Genomic DNA, 21,794 nt, shown 5'->3' on the forward strand with positions numbered 1-21,794 from the left:
TAAGTAAAACTATATAAAACTTCTTAATTGTTTTAAACTATTAATTGCTGAGCATTTATTGGTACTAAATTACATGTTATGGGCTCTCGGCTCTCCAGAATATACTTCCATTTCTTTACATTCAGTGTTTGCATTATGCTGTTTTAGGTTATATTTGTTGGAGAAGATGCTGTTGATGCAGGAGGAGTACGCAAAGAATTTTTCTTACTCATCATGAGAGAATTGTTGGATCCTAAATATGGCATGTTTAGGTATTACGAAGAGTCCAGGCTCATTTGGTTTTCTGATAAGGTGAGGTCCAACTGTCTAAATTATTTCTATGTATATAGCTATGTATGTATACCTACATGTGTCAAGTTGACTCAGTAAATAAAAGTTATTACTGGATTCCTAACATATTCAGAGATTTGCTTTATTACAGTTTGAACAATTATAAACTTTTGGACTCAGAGTCATCAGAACACCTTCGTGCTTCTCACACATTTCAAATTAGCAGAATAAATTAAAGGAATGGTCAGCCTGAGAATGATGTTGACCTTTCTTTCTGCTGATTTAGATTTGAGGATTAAATAATAATTACCAGGTTAACTTTTTCTTCTGGGAAGAATTAATTTATCATTAGCAATCATTGATTTCTCTACCTTATCATTTAGGGCAGAGGTAACTACTCAGCAAGTTATAGTCCATAAGTTCTTCTCTACACATGTTCTTGTAAATAAAGTCATGTCCTCTCATTTACCTGTTCATGCTTGCTTTCTAGCTACAACTGGAAGAGGCAGAGTTGAGTAGTTAAGACAAAGACCCTATGATCAACAAAGCCTAAAATATTTGCCATCTGTCCCCTTACAGAAAAAGTTTGCTGACCCTTGATTTAGACTATAAATGAAATAGGGATGGTTCAGTTATAGAATGAGTTGAAAGAAATTTGAATAGAATATTTACTGTTGGTTTTAAAAACCTTGATGTGTTATTTATTCATTGTTTCAGGAGGCTCGCCTCCTTTGTGATGTTAGCAGTCATTGATGATTAGTGCCTAGGCTCATTAATTTATTAGGTTGCAAAACCAGTGCTACTCTTAAATTTCTTTTTCATTTTATTGGCTTGGATACTTCTATACAGAGAAATTTCCCTACATCTACTGCTTGGTTCCTTAGTAGTATAATTCATATGGGAAAGGATTCACTTTCTTCAGTTACCAGTTTTGCAAAAGAATGAATCTGTTTATTGACATACTCCAGTGGTGACAATTTATTTTTTAGTTTTGTTTTCAAATATTATTATTTATTCATGGATTTAAATATATTTGATGTTTTCAGTCCGTTGTAGTTATTATCTTTATTGATGCTCATATTATCCCATCTTTGTCTAGGGAGAGCTTTACAGATTGGAGAGTTTGTTTTGCTTTGCTTTGTTTTTAAGATTTTATTTGATAGACAGAGGACAAGCAGGGGGAGGGGCAGAGGGAGAGGGAGAAGCAGACTCCCCACTGAGCAGGGAGCCCCACGAGGGGCTTGATCCCAGGACTCTGAGATCATGACCAGAGCCAAAGGCAGATGCTTAACTGACTGAGCCACCCAGGTGCACCCTTTGATACCTCTGATTCTATGCAAACATCACAGAGTTTACTGTAGCCTCCTTTTCCATTTTATGTGACTTAAATCAGTAGTGAGAAAGTTCACAGCTAGCATCTTCAAGATACTTACTCAATTTACCCTTCATGTAGTCAGTCTTTTTCCTACACTGGCTAAAATCTCAGCCCCAGGCATATTGGACCATTACCTCAGAGTAGTTGTATTAGCTAAAAGCTCAGTCCTGACAAGGAGAGGGAGAAGGCAGAGGGCCATATGTTCTTTATAAATATTTTTTAATGAGGTAAAATTCATATAACAAAATTGACCATTTTAGGAATTTTTTTAATGTACAATTCAGTGGCATTTAGTACATTCACAGTGTTGTGCAACCATCACCACAGATAGTTCCAGAACATTTCATCACCTAAACAGGAAACCTGTACACATTAAGCAGTCACTCACCATTTCCTTCTCCCTCCAGCCCCTGACAACTACTAGTCTACTCTTTGTCTTACGGACTTGTCTATTCTTGTTATTTGCTATAAGTGGAGTCATATGATATGTGGCCTTTTGTGGCTAGCTTCTTTCACTTAGCATGTTTCCAGGGTTCATCCATGTATCAATATTTCATTCCATTTTGTACCTGAATAATACTGATTTGTATAGATACATACCATATTTTGTTTATCCTTCATTAATTGATAAACATTTGGGTCATTTAACTCTTTGGTAAAATGTTATGAATAATGCTGCTATGAACATTTATATACAAATTTTTGTTTGCAAACTGTTCACAGTTTGGGGGTATGCCTAGGAGTGGAATTGCTAGGTCATGTTATAATTCAGTTTGACATTTTGAGGAACCACCAAACTGTTTTCCAACATTTGCTGTTTTCCTTTTTATTAAATTATATGTTTCAAAAACATATTTACTTTTATTAGTATAGTGAATATGAAGTGGCATATCATTGTGGTGTTGAATTGCATTTCCCTAATGACTAGTGATGTGCTTGTTTGGCCATTTGTTATATTCTTTAGCAAAATGTCTTTTTAAGTCCTTTGCTCATTTGTAAATTAGATTGTCGTTTTGCTGTTGAGCTTTAAGAGTTATTTATATATTCTGGAAGCTAGATTCTTATCAAATGTATGATTTGCAAATATTCTCTCCCATTTTATGGGTTGTCTTTTCACTTTCTTGGTAATATCTTTTGACACACAAAGTTTTAAATTTTGTTGAAGTCTTATTTATCTATTTTTTTCTTTTGTTGTGCTTTTGATGTCATAACTCAGAAACCATTGACTATAACCCCTGAATTTTCTTCTAAGAGTTCTGTAGTTTTAGCTGTTACAGATCTTTGATCTGTTTTGAGTTAATTTTTGTCTATGGTGTGAGGTAAGAGTTCAGCTTCATTCTTTGCATGTGAGTAGTTGTCCCACCATTGTTTATTAAAGAGATTATTCTTGCCTTATTGAGTAGTCTTAGTACCCTTGTTGAAAATTAATTGACTACGGAGGTATGGATTTATTTCTGGAGTCTCAGTTTTATTCCAGTGATATAAATGTCTGTCCTTATGCCAGTACCCACTGTTTTGTTTACTGTAGCTTTGTAGTAGGTTTTGAAGTAGAATGTATGAGTCCTCCCACTTTGTTCTTCTCATTCAAGATTGTTTTGATTATTAGGGGTCCCTTGCAGATTTGTATGAATTTTATGGTCAGCTTGTCCATTTCTGCAGAAAAGGCCATTAAGGATTTGATGGAGAAGGTGTTGAGTAAACATTTTGTTCTTTTTGATGCTGTCATAATTTGAACTTTCTAATAAATTTTATTTTTGGTTTGTTCATTGCTAGGGTATAGAAATACAACTGCTTTTTGTATGTTTATCTTTCATCATGCAACTTTGCTGAATTCATTTATCAGCACTAATAGGTGGTTTTATGGCTTCTTTAGGATTTTCTTTATATGGGATTATGGCATCCACAAATGCAATAGATGTAATTTTACTTCTTTCCCTCCAATTTAGATACCTTTATTTCTTTTTCTTGCCTAATTGCCTGGCTAGAACTTCCAGTACACTGTCAAACACAAGTGGTAAGAGTGGACATGCTTTTCTTGTTCCTGATCTGAGTTGGATGTTAGCTGTGGATTTTTCATAAATTCTTTTTCTCGTGTTAAGAAAGTTCTCTTCTATGTCTAGTTTGTTGAGTATTTTTATCATGAAAGACAGTGGGATTTTGTCAGATGCTTTTTCTGCTTCAAGATGATCGTGTGGTTTCCTTCCTTCATTCCATTAATGTGATGTATTACATTGGTGCATTTTCTTATGTTGAGCCACCTTGTATTCTTGAGATAAAGCCCACTTGGTCATGGTGTATAATCTGTTTAGTTTACTTGTATTCTATTGATGATTTTTCCATCCTTATTTGTTAAGGATACTGGTCTTTAGTTTTCTTTTTCATGTTTGTGATGCCTTTGTCTGTCTTTGGTGTCATGGTAGTTTGACCTCACAGATGAGTTAGAAAATGTTCCCACGTCTTCCATTCCTTGTGTTCCTTCTTCCATTTGTTGAAAGAGGAAAAATTGGCATTAATTATTCTTTAAATGTTTGGTAGAATCTGATCCTAGGCTTTTCTTTATTGGAAGGTTTTTTGTTTTGTAAGATTTTATTTATTTATTTGAAACACAGAGAAAGAGAGCATGTGAGCAGGGGTAGGGGTAGAGGAAGAGGAGAGAGATTCCCAAGCAGACTCCTCACTGAGCATGGAGACCCACATGGGGTTCAGTCCCACAACCCTGAGATCATGACCTGCCCTGAAACCAAGAGTTGGACACTTAACCACCTGAGCTACCCAGGTGCCCCTTCTGGAAGGTTTTTTATTTTGAGGGGTTTTTTAAAAGATTTTATTTGAGAGGGAGCCTGAGCGTGGGGAGGGGCAGAGGGACCCCAAGATCATGACCCAAGCCGAAGGCAGGCTTTAAACTGACTGAGCCACTCAGGCACCCCTGAAAGTTTTTTGATTAGTGATTCAGTTTCTTGTTATAGGTTGTTTGGGGGGGGAGGTTTTTGTTTGTTTGTTTTAGATTTTCTAGTTCTTCTAGTGTCAGTTTGGTAGTTTGTATGTTTCTAGGAATTTGTCCTTTTCATCTAGATTATCTATTTTGTTGTCATAATATTGTTCACAGTATTCTCTTACAATCCTTTTTATTTCTGTAAGGATCCTGATTTTAGTAATGTGAGTCTTTTTTTCTTGGTCATTCTAGCTAAAGGTTTGTCAGTTTTGTTGATCTTTTAAAAGAATCAACTTTTGGTTTTGTTGCTTCTGTGTATTGTTTTTCTATTCTATATTTTATTTATCTCCACTTTAATCTTCATCGATAATCTCCCTCTGCTAGCTTTAGGTTTAGTTTGCCCTTCTTTTTGTAGTTCCTTAGGATATAAAGTTTGGTTATTGATTTGAGATATTTTTTTCTTTTTTAATATATATGTTTATAACTGTAAATTTCCCTGTGAATACTGCTTTCACTGTATCGTATAAGTTTTTGTATTGTGATACCTTCTTTGTGTGCTAATTTTCACATCTTTGAATTCTCCATCTTTCCCTTTTTTTCTTGAGAATTTATTTTTAAGTAATCTCTACACCCTATGTGAGGCTCAAACCCACAACCCCAAGATCAAGAATTGCATACTCCACCAAATAAGCCAGACACGTACCCTATCTCCATAGTTCCTTCTGTTGATTTCTAGTTTTATTCCATTGTGGTCTGAAAATATGTTTTTTTATTTTAGTCTTTTTAAATTTATTGAGGCTTAATTTTTGACCTAACATATGGTCTCTCCTGGAAAATGTTTCACGTGCACTTGAGAATTATGTATTCTGTTGTGGAATGGAATGATCTGTAGCTATGTTAGGTCTGGTTGTTTTATAATTTTTTCAAGTTCTCTATTTCCTTATTGATCTTCTGTCTGATTGTTATACCTGTTATTGAAAGTGGGATATTGAAGCTTCCAATTATTATTTTAGAACTGTATTTCTCCCTTCAATTGTGTCAGTTTTTACTTCATATATCCTGAAAAGCTGTATTGTTAGGTTTATGGATATTTGTAAATGTTTGATCTTCTTGATGAATTGATGCTTTTTGATTTAAAGTGTATTTCATCTCATATTAGTATAGCCACTCTCAGTTCTCTTTTGGTTATTATTTACATGGCATATCATTTTTTCAAACTTTCACTTTCAATCTAGTGTCTTTGGTTTTGGAGTAAGGTTTATAGACAGCATATGCAGATCTTCCTAGACTTACGATGGGGTTATATTCCCATAACCCCATTGTAAGTTAGACATTTTATAGATCTAACCTGTTGAACATTATAGCTTAGCCTAGCCTACATTAAACATGCTCAGAACAGGGGCACGTGGGTGGCTCAGTTGGTTAAGTGTCTGCCTTCGGCTCAGGTCATGATCCTAGGATCCTGGGATCGAGTACCACATGGGCTTCCTGCTCAGCAGGGATTCTGCTTCTCCCTCTCCCTCTGCCCCTTCCCACCTACTCATGCTCTTTCTGTCTCTTTCAAACAAATAAATAAAATCTTTTTTAAAAAATGTTCAGAACATTTATATTAGCCTACAGTTGAGCAAAATCATCTAACACTAAGCCTATTTAATAACCAAGTGTTGAATATCACAGTTTATTGAATACTGTACTGAAAGTTAAAAATAAAATGGTTCTATGTGCACAAGGATTATAAGTATTGTTTGTTTACCCTTATGACTGCATGGCTGACTGGGAGCTGTGGCTTACTGTCGCTGCTCAACACCATAAGAGTATCATGCTATATATTGCTAGCCCAGGAAAAGAGCAAAATTTACAATTTGAAGTATGGTTTCTACTGGTATAGTATCACTTTTGCACCACTGTTAAATCAAAAAATGTCAAACATTGTTAATTAGGGACCAGCTATCGTTGAATAATGGTTTGTTTTTTAAAAATCCTTTCTGCCAGTCTCTGCCTTTGATTATAGAATTTAGTTCATTTACATTTAAAGTTGAGTTTTTTTTTTTTAAGATTTTGTTTATTTGAGAGAGAGCACGCACATGAGAGAGATCTGCTATTTCCTTCATTCTTCCCCTGGGGGTTAAAATTAACACCTTAAATTTACAACAGTCTAGTTTGAATTAATATCAACTTCAGTAGTATACAGAAACTCTGCTCCTAGAACAACTCTGTTCCTTTCTCTTTGTTGTCACACCTTACAGCTTTATACATTGTGTACATTATGTAGATAATGTAGTTTATAATTATTTTATACATTTGAGTTTTAAACCATATAGAGAAAAAAAGTTACAAATCAAAAGTACAATAATTTTAACTTTTATATTTACCTGTGTAGCTACCTTTAGCAGAGTTCTTAACTTCTTTGTATGACTTTGAGTTACTGTGTAGTGTCCTTTCCTTTCAGCTGATGGACTTATTAGCATTTCTTGTAAGGAAGGTCCAGTAGCAATAAACTCTCTCAGTTTTTCTTTATTTGAGATTTCCTGGATGTAAAATTCTTGATTGACAGTTTTTTCTTTCAGCCCTTTAAATATCTCATCCCACTACCTTTTGGCATGCATGGTTTCAAATTAGAAATCAGCTGTTAGTCTCATTGACGAGCCTTTCTATGTGATGACTTGCTTCTCTTTTGCTGCTTTCAGTACTTTTTATAATTAACTTTCAACGCTTAGATTAAAATGTGTCTGAATGTGGATCTCAAGTTTGTCATAGTTGGAGTTTGTGGAGCTGCTTGGGTGTTAGATTTATGTCTTTTATCAAATTTAGAAAGTTTTCAACCATTTCTTCAAATATTCTTTCTGTCTCATTTTCTCCCCTCCTTGTGGCACTCTACTACTTGTATCATCATACAAGTTGATGGTATCCCATGGGTCTCATAGGCTCTCTTCATATTTCTTCATTCTTTTTTCTTGCTGTTGTCCCACAAAGTAGATAATCTCAGCTGACCTATTTTCAAGTTTGTGGATTCTTTTTTCTGCCTGCTCAAATATCTTATACCCCTCTGGTGAATTTTTTGTTTCAGTTATTGTACTTTTCACCTCCAGAATTTTTGCTTGCTTCTTTTCCATAATTTCTTTTTATTGATATTCTCTATTTGATGAGACATTATTATTCTGTTCTCTCCCCCACCCCCTGCCCCCATGGTTTCCTTTAGCTATTTGAGCATATTTGAAACAGTTGATTTAGGGGCACCTGGGTGGCTCGGTCAGTTAAGCATCTGCCTTCAGCTCAGGTCATGATCTCAGGGTCCTGAGATCGAGCCCCACATCACGGCTCCCTGATCAGTAGGGAGCTTGCTTCTCCCTCTTTCCTCTGCAGCTCCCCCTTCTTGTGCTGTCTCCTTCTTTCTCAAATAAATAAATAAAATCTTAAACAAAACAAATAAATAAATAAAATGAAATAGTTGATTTAAAGTCTTCATCTAGTAAATCCAGTGTCAGGTTTCTCAACAGTTTATGTGACTTCTTTTTTTCCTATGAATGGGCCATATTTCTTCTTTTTTTGCATGCCTCATGAATTTTTGTTGGATACTGGGCACTTTTTTTGTTGTTTGACAGTTTTTTGTTTTCCCCCCCACAGTACCAATTATTCCTCCAGGTTTCTTTTATTTCCTTTGTCTTTTTCTTCTGATCTTTGACTTTTTATTCACATTTAAGAATGTAACACTAAAAAGCTACTTAGTTTGGGCATACATATTTTTTTCTTCTTTTTTTTTCCCCAGTAGGCTCCATGCCGAGCATGGAACCCAACACAGTGCTTGAACTCAGAATCCTGAGGTCAAGAGTCAGATGCTTAATTGACTGAGCCACCCAGGTGCCCCTGAGCACACAGTTTATGATTAGAGTCTCCATTCATAAGAGTGATTAGGTATGGGCATTTCAAGGGGGAAAGCTCAAATGTCAACATATATAGTTTTTCACTCTTTGGGTTTTTTAACTCTTTGGCTGCCAGTGTTCTTGTAGTGTTCTGAACACTGGAAAGGGAAGCTAGGATTCTCATTGTTAACTATACATACATTCATTCGACTGTCTTGTTTTTTTGTGTGTATTTTGTTTTAAGTTTTTAGATTATGTTTTTAATTGACTGTAGTTGACCTGTAGTGTATTAGTTTCAGGTGTATAGCATAGTGATTTAGCATGTGTATACATAGTACTCAGTGCTTACCATGGTAAGTGTAGTTACCATATGTCACTATCCAAAGTTATTAAAATGTTATTGACTATATTCCCCATGCTGCAGTTTATATCCCCATGTCTTATTTATTTTATAACTGGAGGTTTGTACCTCTTAATCCCCTTGAACCCTTTGATCCCTTAGTTTTTAATGTATCACCTGTTTGAGAATCCAGAGCCACTTTGGCTCATCCTTTCCAGAAAGGCAAGGGACTTTCTACCACTCATCCTGTTTTCAGCCCTACTTGAGTACCTGTGACTTTTAAGAGTCTTAGTTTTACCAACTGAGCTAGCTTAGCTACTTGACTTTAAAGGTATTTTTTGGTACTTCCAGTTCCTCAGCCTAAAGTACAAATTAGCTTCTCATTGGCTTTTCTCTTAACAAGCTATTGTTTTCAGATTCTTCTGCTTTACTGAATCAGGTACCAGCCATCCATCTATGTTTCAGATTTTAAAATATTAACATCTCTTTAGTGATATTAAAACCATCACCTATTCTCTTTTTTCTGGTGGGTTTATATCATTTTTATTCCTTTATTCTCATTTAGAAGGATTTCAGGAGGAAGAGAGATTAACACATTATTCAGTGTGTCCTATTTAAGGACTTTCTAAACTTAAACACAATATAGGACCTCACAGAGGAAAAAGATTAATTTGACCACTGGGGAAAAAAATGATATTTATGCATAACAAAATTATTAAAACAAGATTATTAAAAAGCATATAGCAGACTGGGATATATGTAACAAATATGACAGGGTAATATTAACTCCTGGTATATGAAGAATTCAAATATAAATATATAAGAAAACACTAATAGCAGCAACTCTTTCTGCCCATGGGTCCTGCCCCTGTGCTTTAATAAAATCATCTTTTTGCACCAAAGAAAAAAAACACTAACTGCTAAAAGGTAAATGGGCCAAAAATACAGAGAGACATTTCACAAATACAAATACCTAATTTTCAGTGTCACTAATAGACAAAAATACATACTAAAACAAGTTTTCTTGTCTTCTTTTTTGGGGGTGGGGAGGAGAGAGAATCTTAAGCAGTCTCCCCCCCAGCGTGGGGCCCAATAGGGGCCTCAGTGTCGCAGCCCTGAGATCATGACCTGAACTGAAATCAAGAGTCGGATGCATAACTGACTGAGCCACCCAGGCACCCCAAATTATCATTTTTTAACTCAGAAATGTGTGTTTGTGTGTATATAGATGAAAACATGGAAAGATAGACGTTCTGGACTACAAGTGTCTGGGTAAATTAGAATAGGTGTGAACAAAAACAGTTTCAGGGTATGCTTAACTGTCATTTGACTTCAAAATTCTTCTTACAAAGCAAAATTTCTCCTAAGCAAATATTCCAAACTATGGACAAAAATATATGGAGAAATGATGGGACACGTGGGTGTCTTCGTCGATTAAGCATCTGACTCTTGGTTTTATGGCTCAGGTCATGATCTCAGGGTTGTGAGATCCAGCCCAGCTGGGGGCTCCAGGCTCAGCACTGAGTCTGCTTGAGAGTCTCTTCCTCTCCCTCCGCCTCTACCCCTCCCCCCACTCCACTCACACATGCATCCACTTGCGTACTCACTCTCTCTAAATAATAAAAATTATTATCTCTAAATTATTATCTCTAATAATCTCTAAAAAATTATCTCTCTAAATAATAAAATATTAATATATATATATATATGCAGAAATGATACCATCTTATTTTGAATATTACTAGCTAGTTGGAATAACTAACATTTATTGTGTCTTTACCATATGCCGTAGGTACTGGGCTAAAAGTATTTTACATACATTAATCCCGTTTCTCCTCACAACAACTTTATGAGATACTGTTTTTCTCTTTGAAAACACTGAAGCTAGATAGTGAATGAACTAGGTCTGGAGCCCCAAATCTGATAAAAAATGTTTTTCTCTTACTGTAACCATATATCGCTTCTTTAAAGATAGGGGGAAATAAGCATTGTTTTCAATGATTTAATAATCTAAATGTCCAACTATAGTAAAATAGCTAATTTGGCAGACCTTGGTAGTTTTATAAGAGCGATATGCAACCATTAAAAATCATGTTCTGTGGGGCCGCTGGGTGTGACTCAGTCAGTTGAGCGTCCAACTCTTGATCTCACTCTGGTCTTGATCTCAGGGTCGTGAGTTCAAGCCCCACGTTGGGCTCCAATGCTGGCTGTGGAGCCTACTTTAAGAAATAATACAATAAAATTACATAAATAAAAATCATATTCAAGAAGAATATTTAATGATATAAGAAAACACTCGTGATGGGGTGCCTGTGTGTCACAGTCGTTAAGCGTCTGCCTTCGGTTCAGGGCGTGATCCCAGCATTCTGGGATCGAGCCCCACATCAGGTTCCTCTGCTAGGAGCCTGCTTCTTCCTCTCCCACTCCCCCTGCTTGTGTTCCCTCTCTCACTGGCTGTCTCTGCAAATAAATAAATAAAATCTTTAAAAAAAAAAAGAAAACACTTGTGATTTAGGCAAAGGAGAAAACCTTAACTGTGTTTTTGAATTCTTTTTTTAACTTACAGTGGATGGAAATACATAAAAATATTTTTTAAATCATCATTTCTGAGTGAGTGGATTATAGGCATTTATTCATTTTCTTTATGCTTTTTGTTTTCTAAATTTTGAATGTGTATTATTTAAATCAGATTAAATGGTCTGGTAGTCATTTCATTTATTATTTTAATGCTTAGTGATGTGGAAATGCTTATATTTCTGGGGACAAAAGCCACTTGTGAAGTTATACATGTAGTCTGATTTTAGCCAGGTCTTTATTTTGTCTTAGAGAATATATATTGGATGGAAATGTGCAGAAATACTAATAGTGATACTATCCTAGGGAGATGTGATTGAGAATGAGCTTTTTCCTTGTTATTCATTATTTCCGTATCTTCAACATTTTCTACTACAAGTATGTGTTTTTGTCATCAGAAAAATTTATTATTTTAAAACTTGGAGAACACGTCTTTCCGTTTTTTTCTGTTGTTTTTAGACATTTGAAGACAGTGATTTGTTCCATTTGATTGGTGTTATCTGTGGATTAGCAATTTATAATTTTACTATTGTGGACCTCCATTTTCCTTTGGCTTTGTATAAGAAACTGCTAAAAAAGAAGCCATCCTTGGATGATCTGAAGGAACTAGTACCTGATGTTGGGAGGTTAGTAACAAAAAGCGACAAGGGTTTTAATAGGGAATGGGAAATGTACAGAAAGCTTTCCTTTTAGGAATAATTGTATTTTGTTCTTGCTGAATTTCTAAAATAAACAAAAGCCCTTCTGATATTGGAGAACTCTTTGTGTCACCCAAATCCAAAATTTTCTACTGAAAGACTTACGTGTATAAAACCATTTGCTAAATTTTTAGTAATTTAACAATATTTTGCAAATATCAGATAATTTAGGAAGGTAACGTTTCCTGAGAGTAGTTAAATGATTTATTTGGACTTCTGATTACCTTCATTCCTAGCTGGAATATGTAAAGTTTCTTTTTATTTATTACATAAAATGGAATAAAAATTGTATAAAGTAAGAACAAATGTTGAAAATGGGTGGATACATGGCCTTTGTATTCAAAAGAAGAGATATAAACCTCAGAGTGATTTTTTTTTTCTTCAGAATTGTTCATTAGCTAGCCATTGTGTATCTACCATTCTGAAACAAATAAAAGTACAGATTAATAAAAGGATTTTTTTATCAAGAATGAATGAGAAATATATATTTACTCATAACCAAAATAGTCAAAATACCCAGTAGTGTTTTACCTCAAAGAAACGTGTATATTGTTTTGCAGAAGCATGCAACAATTACTGGATTATCCAGAAGATGACGTTGAGGAAACATTTTGTCTTAATTTTACGGTAAGATGGAAAGACAGAATAGCCTGATTATTCATCATCCCTTTTATTTAACAGCTGTGCCTTATGGATTTGGGGTGGGTTTTTTTTGTTTTTTTGTTTTTTGGGGGGATTTTTTGTTTTTTTTTTTTCAATGGGTGGGATTCTTAACCCTTTAGCTAACATTTATTGAGCATTAACTATATGCTAGTCACGGTACGTACATTATTTCATTTAATCCTCATAACAGTCCTGTGAGATTAGTAGTATTATCCTTATTTTACAGATGAAGAATGCTGAAAACAGTCATTACATGCCAGAAATAATATTTATACCCAGGCCTGTGACTTCAGAGCCTAGTGCTCTATCATTATGCTAAAGATCCTTTACAAATACAAGAGGACCTCTTTATTCAAGTATTCATTTTTGAGTCTGCAATTACAAGAATGTTTAGAAGCAAAGGTTATTGTACATTAGAATATTCAGTAATGAACTTACCACTTAAAAGATTAATTCCTACTCATACATGCCTTTCTGCTTCACACTAATATTTGTTCTTGCCCATTTGTCTTACTTTTGAAATGACATACCACAGTGAAAATGCAAATATGTTGGAATGTTATTTGGAAAATGAAATTGCAAATCTTGTCAAAGATACAGAATTTTGTTAATTCAGTGAAAGGGATGTTGAATAACTACCCATCCAAATGCAAAGCCATTGACAAACAAGGATCTGGCAGAAGTAGACAGTTGACAAAGAAGAGAAAATCAGCAAGGATTATGAGAGAAGGCACTTCAGAATGGAATGATTTGAATATTATAAATTAAACCTGTGGGAAAATGGTTAAACCTTTGGCATTCTTATTCTTTTCATTTTAAAAACCTTGTATATTTGTTTGTCCCCCCCCCCCCCATAGTCCTCTTTATGATCTTGAGGTGAAATCTGACAGATACCGTAGTCTGCTATCCCACAATTTGCCAAAAATATTATGCGCCCCCTCAAAAAAGTTTATCCATTTTTGATCATTTTAAGAATTGGCACATAGTACAGTTGTAAGAAAATTAGGTAGATTTAAGATGAAATAAATGAATTTGTTTTAACAATTTTTTTTTTCTAGAACAAAGGTCCTCCTTGGACTTCTATTTACTCTGAAATTTTTAGTTCCCCATTTCAACTGAATGGTTGGTTTTCCAATGGTTTAATTCTTCAATTCAGTTTCGTTTACAGCAGTATCAATAATCTTTGAATCTTTATTGATTGTCTCAACGGACTGAAACATTGGGTTCCAAACAATATAATTTCTAATTTATCAATCAAGTTTGTGAATGCTTAGTATATTCAAGAACTATGGTAATTTAAACATTCCTTCCTATTGCCATTTCTTTCCCTGAAATTTTTAGTGGCTCTTTATTGCTTGCATAGTAATAGCTCTATGATGGGTTTCAAAAACATTTGTAATATGACTTTCTTTCCAACCTTTATTGTATCCCTCCATTCATACCAAGTTTTATCATGTCACACAGTATTCTCTCACATACCTTATCTTCTGTTTTTTAGGGCCATACATTTTCAGAACTTGATATTTATTCTCATATCTATCCTGTACAACCTCTGTGCTCAGTCAGAAATCCTGTCCCCTCTCAATCTTTTGAGAGTCTACTCATCCTTCTAGGTGCTTTTCAAATGACATTTCTTCCTTGAGGTCTTTCATACTTCTCCACTTAGAAGTGAGTGTTCTTTCTTCTGTGGTCTGATAGGGTTTTGTTCATGTTTCTACTATAGAATTTATTTTAATATAAGAAGTTGTTTACATAACACATTTCTCCTTCTTAATTAGATAGTAAACTCCACAGCAGGGATTTATTCATTTCTTATCATCCCACTGCCACCATGGTGTTTCATAGATAGGTGGTACTAAAAGAAATTGTTTTAGTAGAAGAGGATAATATTCCAAGAAGAGGGACTAGAAAGAGAAAAGATACAAAGGTGGGAATGGTAATATTAATAGGAAAATCAACAGACTAGTAAGGGAAATAAAAAGTTTCAAAATAATTGACTGTCCTTATAAATCCAGTTAATAGCATACTGGAAAAACCACGTGTGATCAAGAATGCAAACAAGGCAGATGTTAGGAATTCAGTAGTAGTAGCTGTCATGTGAGAAGACTGCATAGCTGGTCTGGGCTGCATACATTTTGACACTTAGATTCTGTCACGTGTACAAGGAAAACATCCTTTCTAATATTTTACTCCTGTAGTGATTATTCTAAAAAAGTTTTACACGTAATAAGTACTCTGTTTCCTGTTCTTAATTACCCAAACACTTGGTAATTTGTAATTAGTTAGTCATGGTAGAATTTCAACCCACTACAGAGGATGGAAATTTTTAGTTGTGGCTTTATGCAGAATTCACAAATAAGCTTATGGTAGTAGAATTTTACTTCAACTTTATTTTTATATTTAATGAGAGAAAGGTAGAATATAATAATAGGTTATTAAAATTAATAAGTTTTGAGTCTGACATTGACTTTTTTTAAAAATTTAAATTAATAGATCACAGTTGAAAACTTTGGTGCAACAGAAGTGAAAGAGCTGGTTCTAAATGGTGCAGACACAGCTGTTAACAAACAAAATCGGTAAGTGAATTATAGCAGCATCAGTGGTAGTAATAAGATTCCGTAGGCATTTTTCTTCTGTATATAGAAACTTGTCACAACCTTAAGTTTTTACTCATTTTTTGATATGGTCAGTAAGGAAGTAACCACCTTTTGCTTCTGAAATCCCTTTAAGACATTACTAAAGTTTGGGATAAAAAGATCAAAAACAAGCAAAACAAAGAGATGGGAGAGGGGACAACAGCAAATTCATTTTTGGAAGCTAGAAAAGAGGGGTAACGAACATTAGCCAACCAGAGAAAGCTGCTACATAAGATGGACTAGGGGAAGCCAGGAATGCGCCAGTTTATATTGCTGAGCAAAGTCTTGGGCATTGAGAATATAAAGTGTTAGAAAGTGTGTGGAATTTAGGGGAATGCTGGAAACAGAAGGATTGCTGTTATGAAAAGCAGTTAGAAACCCATTTGAATTTGCACGGTAGCCTGGCAACTTCCCCTTTCCAGCCTGGGCAGATGATTGGATATTTATCTTCTAGGAAGATTGAACTAAAGGGACTTTGGATATGCTGGGAAGTGGGGGGAGTACAGTTAGGGCTTGAGTACAGTTAGGCACAGCCAGGGGGTAAGAGGCAGAACGGGAAACAAGCAGATTGAGTCTACAACCCCTTCTCCCCCTTGACAGTGTATATTGGAGGATTCTTTGGATAAACTGCCTCACTTTTAAAATGAATGGATAGCCAAAGATTGATAGCCCTTTAAGGAAAAACCAAAACAGTTGAGAAGAATGTCAAGGAAAGAGAAACAGTGCAGGATGAAGAACAAAACTTCAAAAGAAACTGAAATCAGTATTCTCATCTGTATGGATTAAAAATTATTCGCTTAAAAATAAAAAATTCAATTAAAAATTGAAAAAAAAAATTCACTGAAAGAAATTTCTTGAAGAAATGGTACCAAAAAACTTGCCAGAATTGAATGACATGCCTTAAAAGACATGCCTTTAAAATTGAAAGCATGGAAAGTAAAAAAAAAAAAAAAAAAAGACATACCAAGGCAAAATAGAATTTCAAAATCCCATGGGAAAAAAGGATCCTAAAACCTTCCAGGAAAATAAAAAAGCATGCCATATACAAAGAATTAAGAATCGGAATAACATCAAACTTCTTAAGAATGACACTGAAGCTGGAGATCAAAATTCTGGGAAAAAATTATTTTTTAACTTCGAATTCTATATCAAAACTATCAAGTATGTGAGCGTACATAAAAACATCTTCATGCATCCAGAGTCTCAGAGAAATCTACTTCCAGTGCAGTTTTCTCAGGAAGTTACAGGAGGATGTGTTCTACCAAACAAGGAATTAAACCAAGATAGAGGAAGACACAGGATCCCAAAAAAATAGGATCCAGTATAGAAGAGAGGCAGAGGATTCCTTCTGCAGGAACAGCAGTGTGTAGGTTTAGGGAGAATACCAAAGTGGGTGAAATCGAGAGGATGGAAGGCTCCAGGAGAAAAACACAGTTGATGCTCCCTTATATGATGCTCCCTAGAGTTGAATGAGTCTAAAGGAGATTGACATTTCTGTTGAAGCTAGGGATGAAGTAGCAAATTAGGGAAGCAGAAGTTCTTTTTAAGAAAAGGCAGGTAACCATAAAATATTCTGAATAATATTTATAATCATAAAAATGTTAACATTAGTGAATAGTGAACCAGAATTGTTATAATGGGAGCTTTTGGGGAGACAAAGTGAGAATGGGGCAATTAAATAAAAGGTAAATCCTCACCTTCCACAATAGTTATTCAGTTCATTAGCTTATATTTTAAGTTGAAAATTAAGGAATAACAATATAATTAGGTTGTTGAAGTTTGAAGGTAAATATCAGAAGGAATAGCAAAAAGTTAAGAATTTGCCTTCAAATATCTGGAATTTCTAAAGGTGCAAGACAGAACTGTTTCGTTCTCTACTGTGGTACAGTTCCTTAGAGCTAGTTGATTGGCTGTTGCCAGGGACTTTATCCAAATTGTTATAATCTTGGTTCTGCTACTTAGAAGCTGTGTAACTGTAGGAATGTCTCCATGCCTCATTCTCCTTTTCTGTAAAATGGGATGATAAATTGTACCTATTTCATGGGGTTATTTTGAGGATTAAATGAGGCAATAGTTCTAAGATGCTTAGAATAGTACCTAGCACATGTGCGTGCTCAGTAAATGTTGGCTGTTAGGAGTATTACTGCTTGACATTTTAAACTGTGCATATGTCTTACTTTGATAAAGCTTTTTTTAAAATAATGGGAAAAAATTTAGGTCTTTCTAACTATCCTTTCTTGTAAAAAAAAAAAATCTTGGTTTAGAAAATCTTTGTGTTTTAGAAAGGTTTTTTTCCCTGCTGTTAAAGTCTCTTATTTAGTTTTTTATCTAGTTTAGAAATAATTTAAAGAATTTTTATCTTTGTATTACCAATCCTAGTTAGATAATGGAAATATTGAAGATAAAAATGTTAGCCCATAAAACACTTTAGCCTTTTGTGTTTAAGGCACTTAACTAGTACAGATAAATTTCACTTTCCAATTAGATGAATTATAAAATTATGCATTACAAAATTATCTGCTGCTTTTCATCAGAGCCTAATAGCATATGCTATTGATTTTTCCTTAGGCCCTCCCAATTTTATATTACAGTGGCCTCCTTTAACCTTTTTGTCTCGGTAAACTCACTTCAGAATTATTTTATAATTTGCTAAGATTATCTGTAGATAACTAAATTTGCCGGTATTCCATTTGTAGAATTACCCTTTTTTAATTGGGAAGACAGCATAAAATATTGAAATCCTCTGGTACCCATTCTCATTATTTGTTTGACTAGAGAGCTGCATAAAATATTTGCGGCTAACAGAACAAATTGAATAAACCCATAGTGCTAATTACTGGGGCCCTTTTTTTTTTCCAGTTTCCTTTTCTATCGTAACAGGCAGGAAAAATCATCAGAAGTGTTTGTGTACGGGTACATATATGTATACGCGCATACTTTTGAAAACTGTACTTGTAATCTTTAATGATTATCCTAAAAGTGCTTAATAACCCTTTTGGGTATTTAGTTTTTAAAATAAATTTTAAATGACATGGCATGCTTAGTCGGTAGAGCATGTGACTCTTAATCCTAGGGTCATGAGTTCAAGCCCCACGTTAGGCATAGAGCCTACTTAAAAATAAAAACAAAATAAATCTCAATAGTTTACGAGTTTTGAAGAATTATTTCGATAGACACTTGTGTCATCATTCTTCCCATTAGGAAATGATGTTTCACCTCGGAATAGCCTCATTTACATTAGGCTATGAATGGTAGATTAAGTCTACATGCCTCCGGATTTTTGTATGGAACGAATAATAAACTTCTCCATAAAGACTTTGTCCCCTTAGAATCCTGGGCATATTTTCTCAGTTTTAAAGATAAATAGCAAAAAACACAGGAGCACTCAAACTTTAATGAGACTACATATCTATTCTCCATAAAAAAAGATTTTTATATTCTGTGCCATGTGTGCCTTTTCATTTCTAGGCAGGAGTTTGTTGATGCTTATGTGGATTACATATTCAATAAATCAGTGGCTTCCTTGTTTGATGCTTTTCATGCGGGCTTTCATAAGGTCTGTGGAGGAAAGGTCCTTCAACTGTTCCAGCCAAATGAACTACAAGCAATGGTTATTGGAAATACAAATTATGATTGGAAGGAACTGGAAAAGGTAGGGGAAAACAAATCTATGAAATTGTTTTAATGGAAAGGTGAAAGGAATATACGGTTTATTGATGGAAAAATTGCCCTCTCACTTACTGTTTTCCCATTTTACACTATTACTGTCCTATTTACAGGAAAACACTGTACCTTTCTTACTCCACGATGAATGAATTTTAGTTGTATATGAATTAGCATTTTTGTATTTGTGGTAGTGATAGTTTTCGTATGGAAAAATTTCATTTATGACAGAGGTCAGATAGAAGTCCCAGCTAAAACTGAGTTTTCATTCTGCCCGATCATAGGGAAACCATTATGAAAAGCACTCAAATTGCTTAAGATCATTGTTTCTTTTTTTTCTGATTACTCTCAATGTTAAATTTTTTAGCAGAGAGTAAATAATATCCATGATCTTCATCACTAGTTCCTTAGCCAATAAAGGGATCTTTAGGAAGAAGATTGGGAATTTTTAAATAACTTTTTTCTTTTCCTTCTCTATACAAAGAGTTCTCAGATACTTCTTCAGATAAACATTGAATAGAAAGTGCTAGGTTATATCAGCTTTGAGAAAGATGTATGCAAGTTCGACTTATAAGTATCTCCATCTTTGTCCTGTACCCCCGAAACAAATAATGCATTATATGTTAATTTAAAAAAATTTCAACACACACACAAGAATAAGTTTTTCCATCTGTGTAATCTAGAAAACCTCTGATACAATTTTTGCATTTAAGAGTTTGATACAGGGGTGCCTGGGTGGCTCAGTCAGTTAAGTGTCTGTCTTCAGCTCAGGTCATGATCCTGGGGTCCACGTCGGGCTCCCTGCTGAACAGGGGAGTCGGCTTCTCTCACTCCCTCTCCCTCTGCCCCTGCTGCTGTGCTCTTTCTCTCTTAGATAGATAGATAGATAGATAGATAGATAGATAGATAGATATTGTTAAGGTAGCTAACATTACAAAATATAAGTCTAACAAGGGTACAAAGCATTGGAAACTTTCATACATTGCTGGTGGGAATACAAATGGTATGGCCACTTTGGAAACAGTTTGGCATTTTCTTATAGAGTTAAATATGCACTTACTACCTGAACTAGAAGTTCCACTCTAAGGTATTAAATTACATTCACACAAAAATCTGTAAACAAGGGGGTATGGGACATTATTGTTTAATGGGTATGGAGTTTCAGTGTAGCCAGATGAAGAGTTCTAGAGGTGGATGGTGGTGATAGTTGTATAACAGTGCGAATGTACTTAATGCCACCAAACTGTACACTTAAAAAGGGTTAAGATTAGGTAAACTTTGTTATAGGTATTTTGCCACAATTTTTTTAAATAGTGTTTTTAAAATTATTCAAACATGTCAAAAACTGGAAACAACCCAGATGTTCTTTAGTGGGTGAATGGATAAACCAACCTAGGGTATATCCATACAGTAGAATACTCCTGAGCAATAAAAAGGGATACACTCCTGATACATGGAACAGCTGGGATGACGCAGAGTCCTTAAGGAGCGTGAAGAAGCCAGTCTCAAAGGATTATATACTGTATGATTCCATGTATATGACATTTTTGAAAAGACAGACTGTGGTGAACTGGGACTAGGGGTGGAGGGGAGTATGTGACGGGAGAGGGTAGCACAAGAGGGTTCTTTGGGGTGGTAGAAGTGTTCAGTATCCTGATTGTGGTGGTAGGTACCAATACATGTGCTTAAAACTCATAGAACTATGAGCCAATTTTACTGTGTAATAATTAGGGAACACATTTTTTAATTTAAAAATAATTAGGACTTCTAGTTAAACATACTAGAATAAACATGTTTATCTCTGCTCCTTTCCAGAATCTCACTAGAGTGACAATAAAGGAATAAAAATGGGAATACACAGAAAAAATATAAAAATACTGTGAACAAGAGAAAAAAATAGTTTTGGAAGACAGAAAATACAGGGATGAATTGATGAGTGACTAGACCCAAGAAAATTGAATTCTAAGCCTCCCAAGGGACAGGGTTTTTAAGAGGCAGCCCATTTCACACCCTAGAATCTCTAAAAGGCTCAGGAATTGGTACATCATATTACTGTGGTGGCAGGATCCATGGTTAGGCTAAAAGCAGTAGAACTACTTCAAAGCTAACTCAAGGGATTGTTAGACTCCTCAGGTTCTCTCTGTTACCCAGAAAAAGACAACTCTAGGGAGAGCCACAAAATCTGGGAAACCAAAGAAGTGAGGAAAGCTGATAGGCAACCTTAAATCCTCTGGGAAAGAGATTGAAGATTTCTTTTTTTGGTTAACTTGATCTGCTAAAGGGAAGAAAGCTGTAATGACATTGAGACCTCAGTGGGAATGGATTCCATCTCCAATCACCCTAAATTGAAAATGATAACAGTGGCCTCTCATCACACTTTACATCCTACACAGTTTGTCCTTTTTGCCTCCTCTCCTATCATTCTTCTTACTTACACTGCTTCAGCCTTAATGGCCTCTTTGCTGAGCCCAGTCGTGGGGCCTTTCTATTTGCTATTCTCTGTGCCTGGAACTCCTTTCACCTTGATAATTCCAAGAGGGTTCTTGCTCTTACATCCTTTCATGTCTTTATACTTCCTCAAAGACCTTTATTAGCTAACATCTAAAATTGAGCGTGAATACACACACCCGCACACTCATACCCTGTCTCCCTTCCCTGCTTTATTTTCTCTGAATTTGACTTAATATAAATTTTACTTAATTGTCTTCACTGTCTGTTGCTTCTTCCCCCCACTACAATGTAAGCACCATGAAGGCAGGATTTTAGTCTCTTTGTTCACTGCT

At 35.0% G+C, this 21,794-nt stretch overlaps 1 protein-coding gene across 6 annotated transcripts in view; it reads left to right on the plus strand.

Moving 5' to 3' along the window:
- Positions 1 to 21,794, plus strand: part of HERC4 (HECT and RLD domain containing E3 ubiquitin protein ligase 4) — a 129,858-nt gene that overhangs the window by 104,250 nt on the left and 3,814 nt on the right. For all 6 annotated transcript variants that reach the window (XM_087863074.1, XM_045783296.2, XM_045783297.2 and 3 more), the window contains 5 exons: positions 148 to 291; positions 11,811 to 11,977; positions 12,610 to 12,676; positions 15,206 to 15,288; positions 18,817 to 19,000. In XM_087863074.1, the coding sequence (XP_087719200.1) occupies positions 148 to 291; positions 11,811 to 11,977; positions 12,610 to 12,676; positions 15,206 to 15,288; positions 18,817 to 19,000 (645 nt within the window). The remainder of the gene's footprint in view (positions 1 to 147; positions 292 to 11,810; positions 11,978 to 12,609; positions 12,677 to 15,205; positions 15,289 to 18,816; positions 19,001 to 21,794) is intronic.

Source organism: Ursus americanus, chromosome 6 (genome assembly GCF_024610735.1).
Source record: "Ursus americanus isolate L20-20 chromosome 6, mUrsAme1.1.p, whole genome shotgun sequence".
In the NCBI taxonomy this organism is placed as follows: Eukaryota; Metazoa; Chordata; class Mammalia; order Carnivora; family Ursidae; genus Ursus; species Ursus americanus.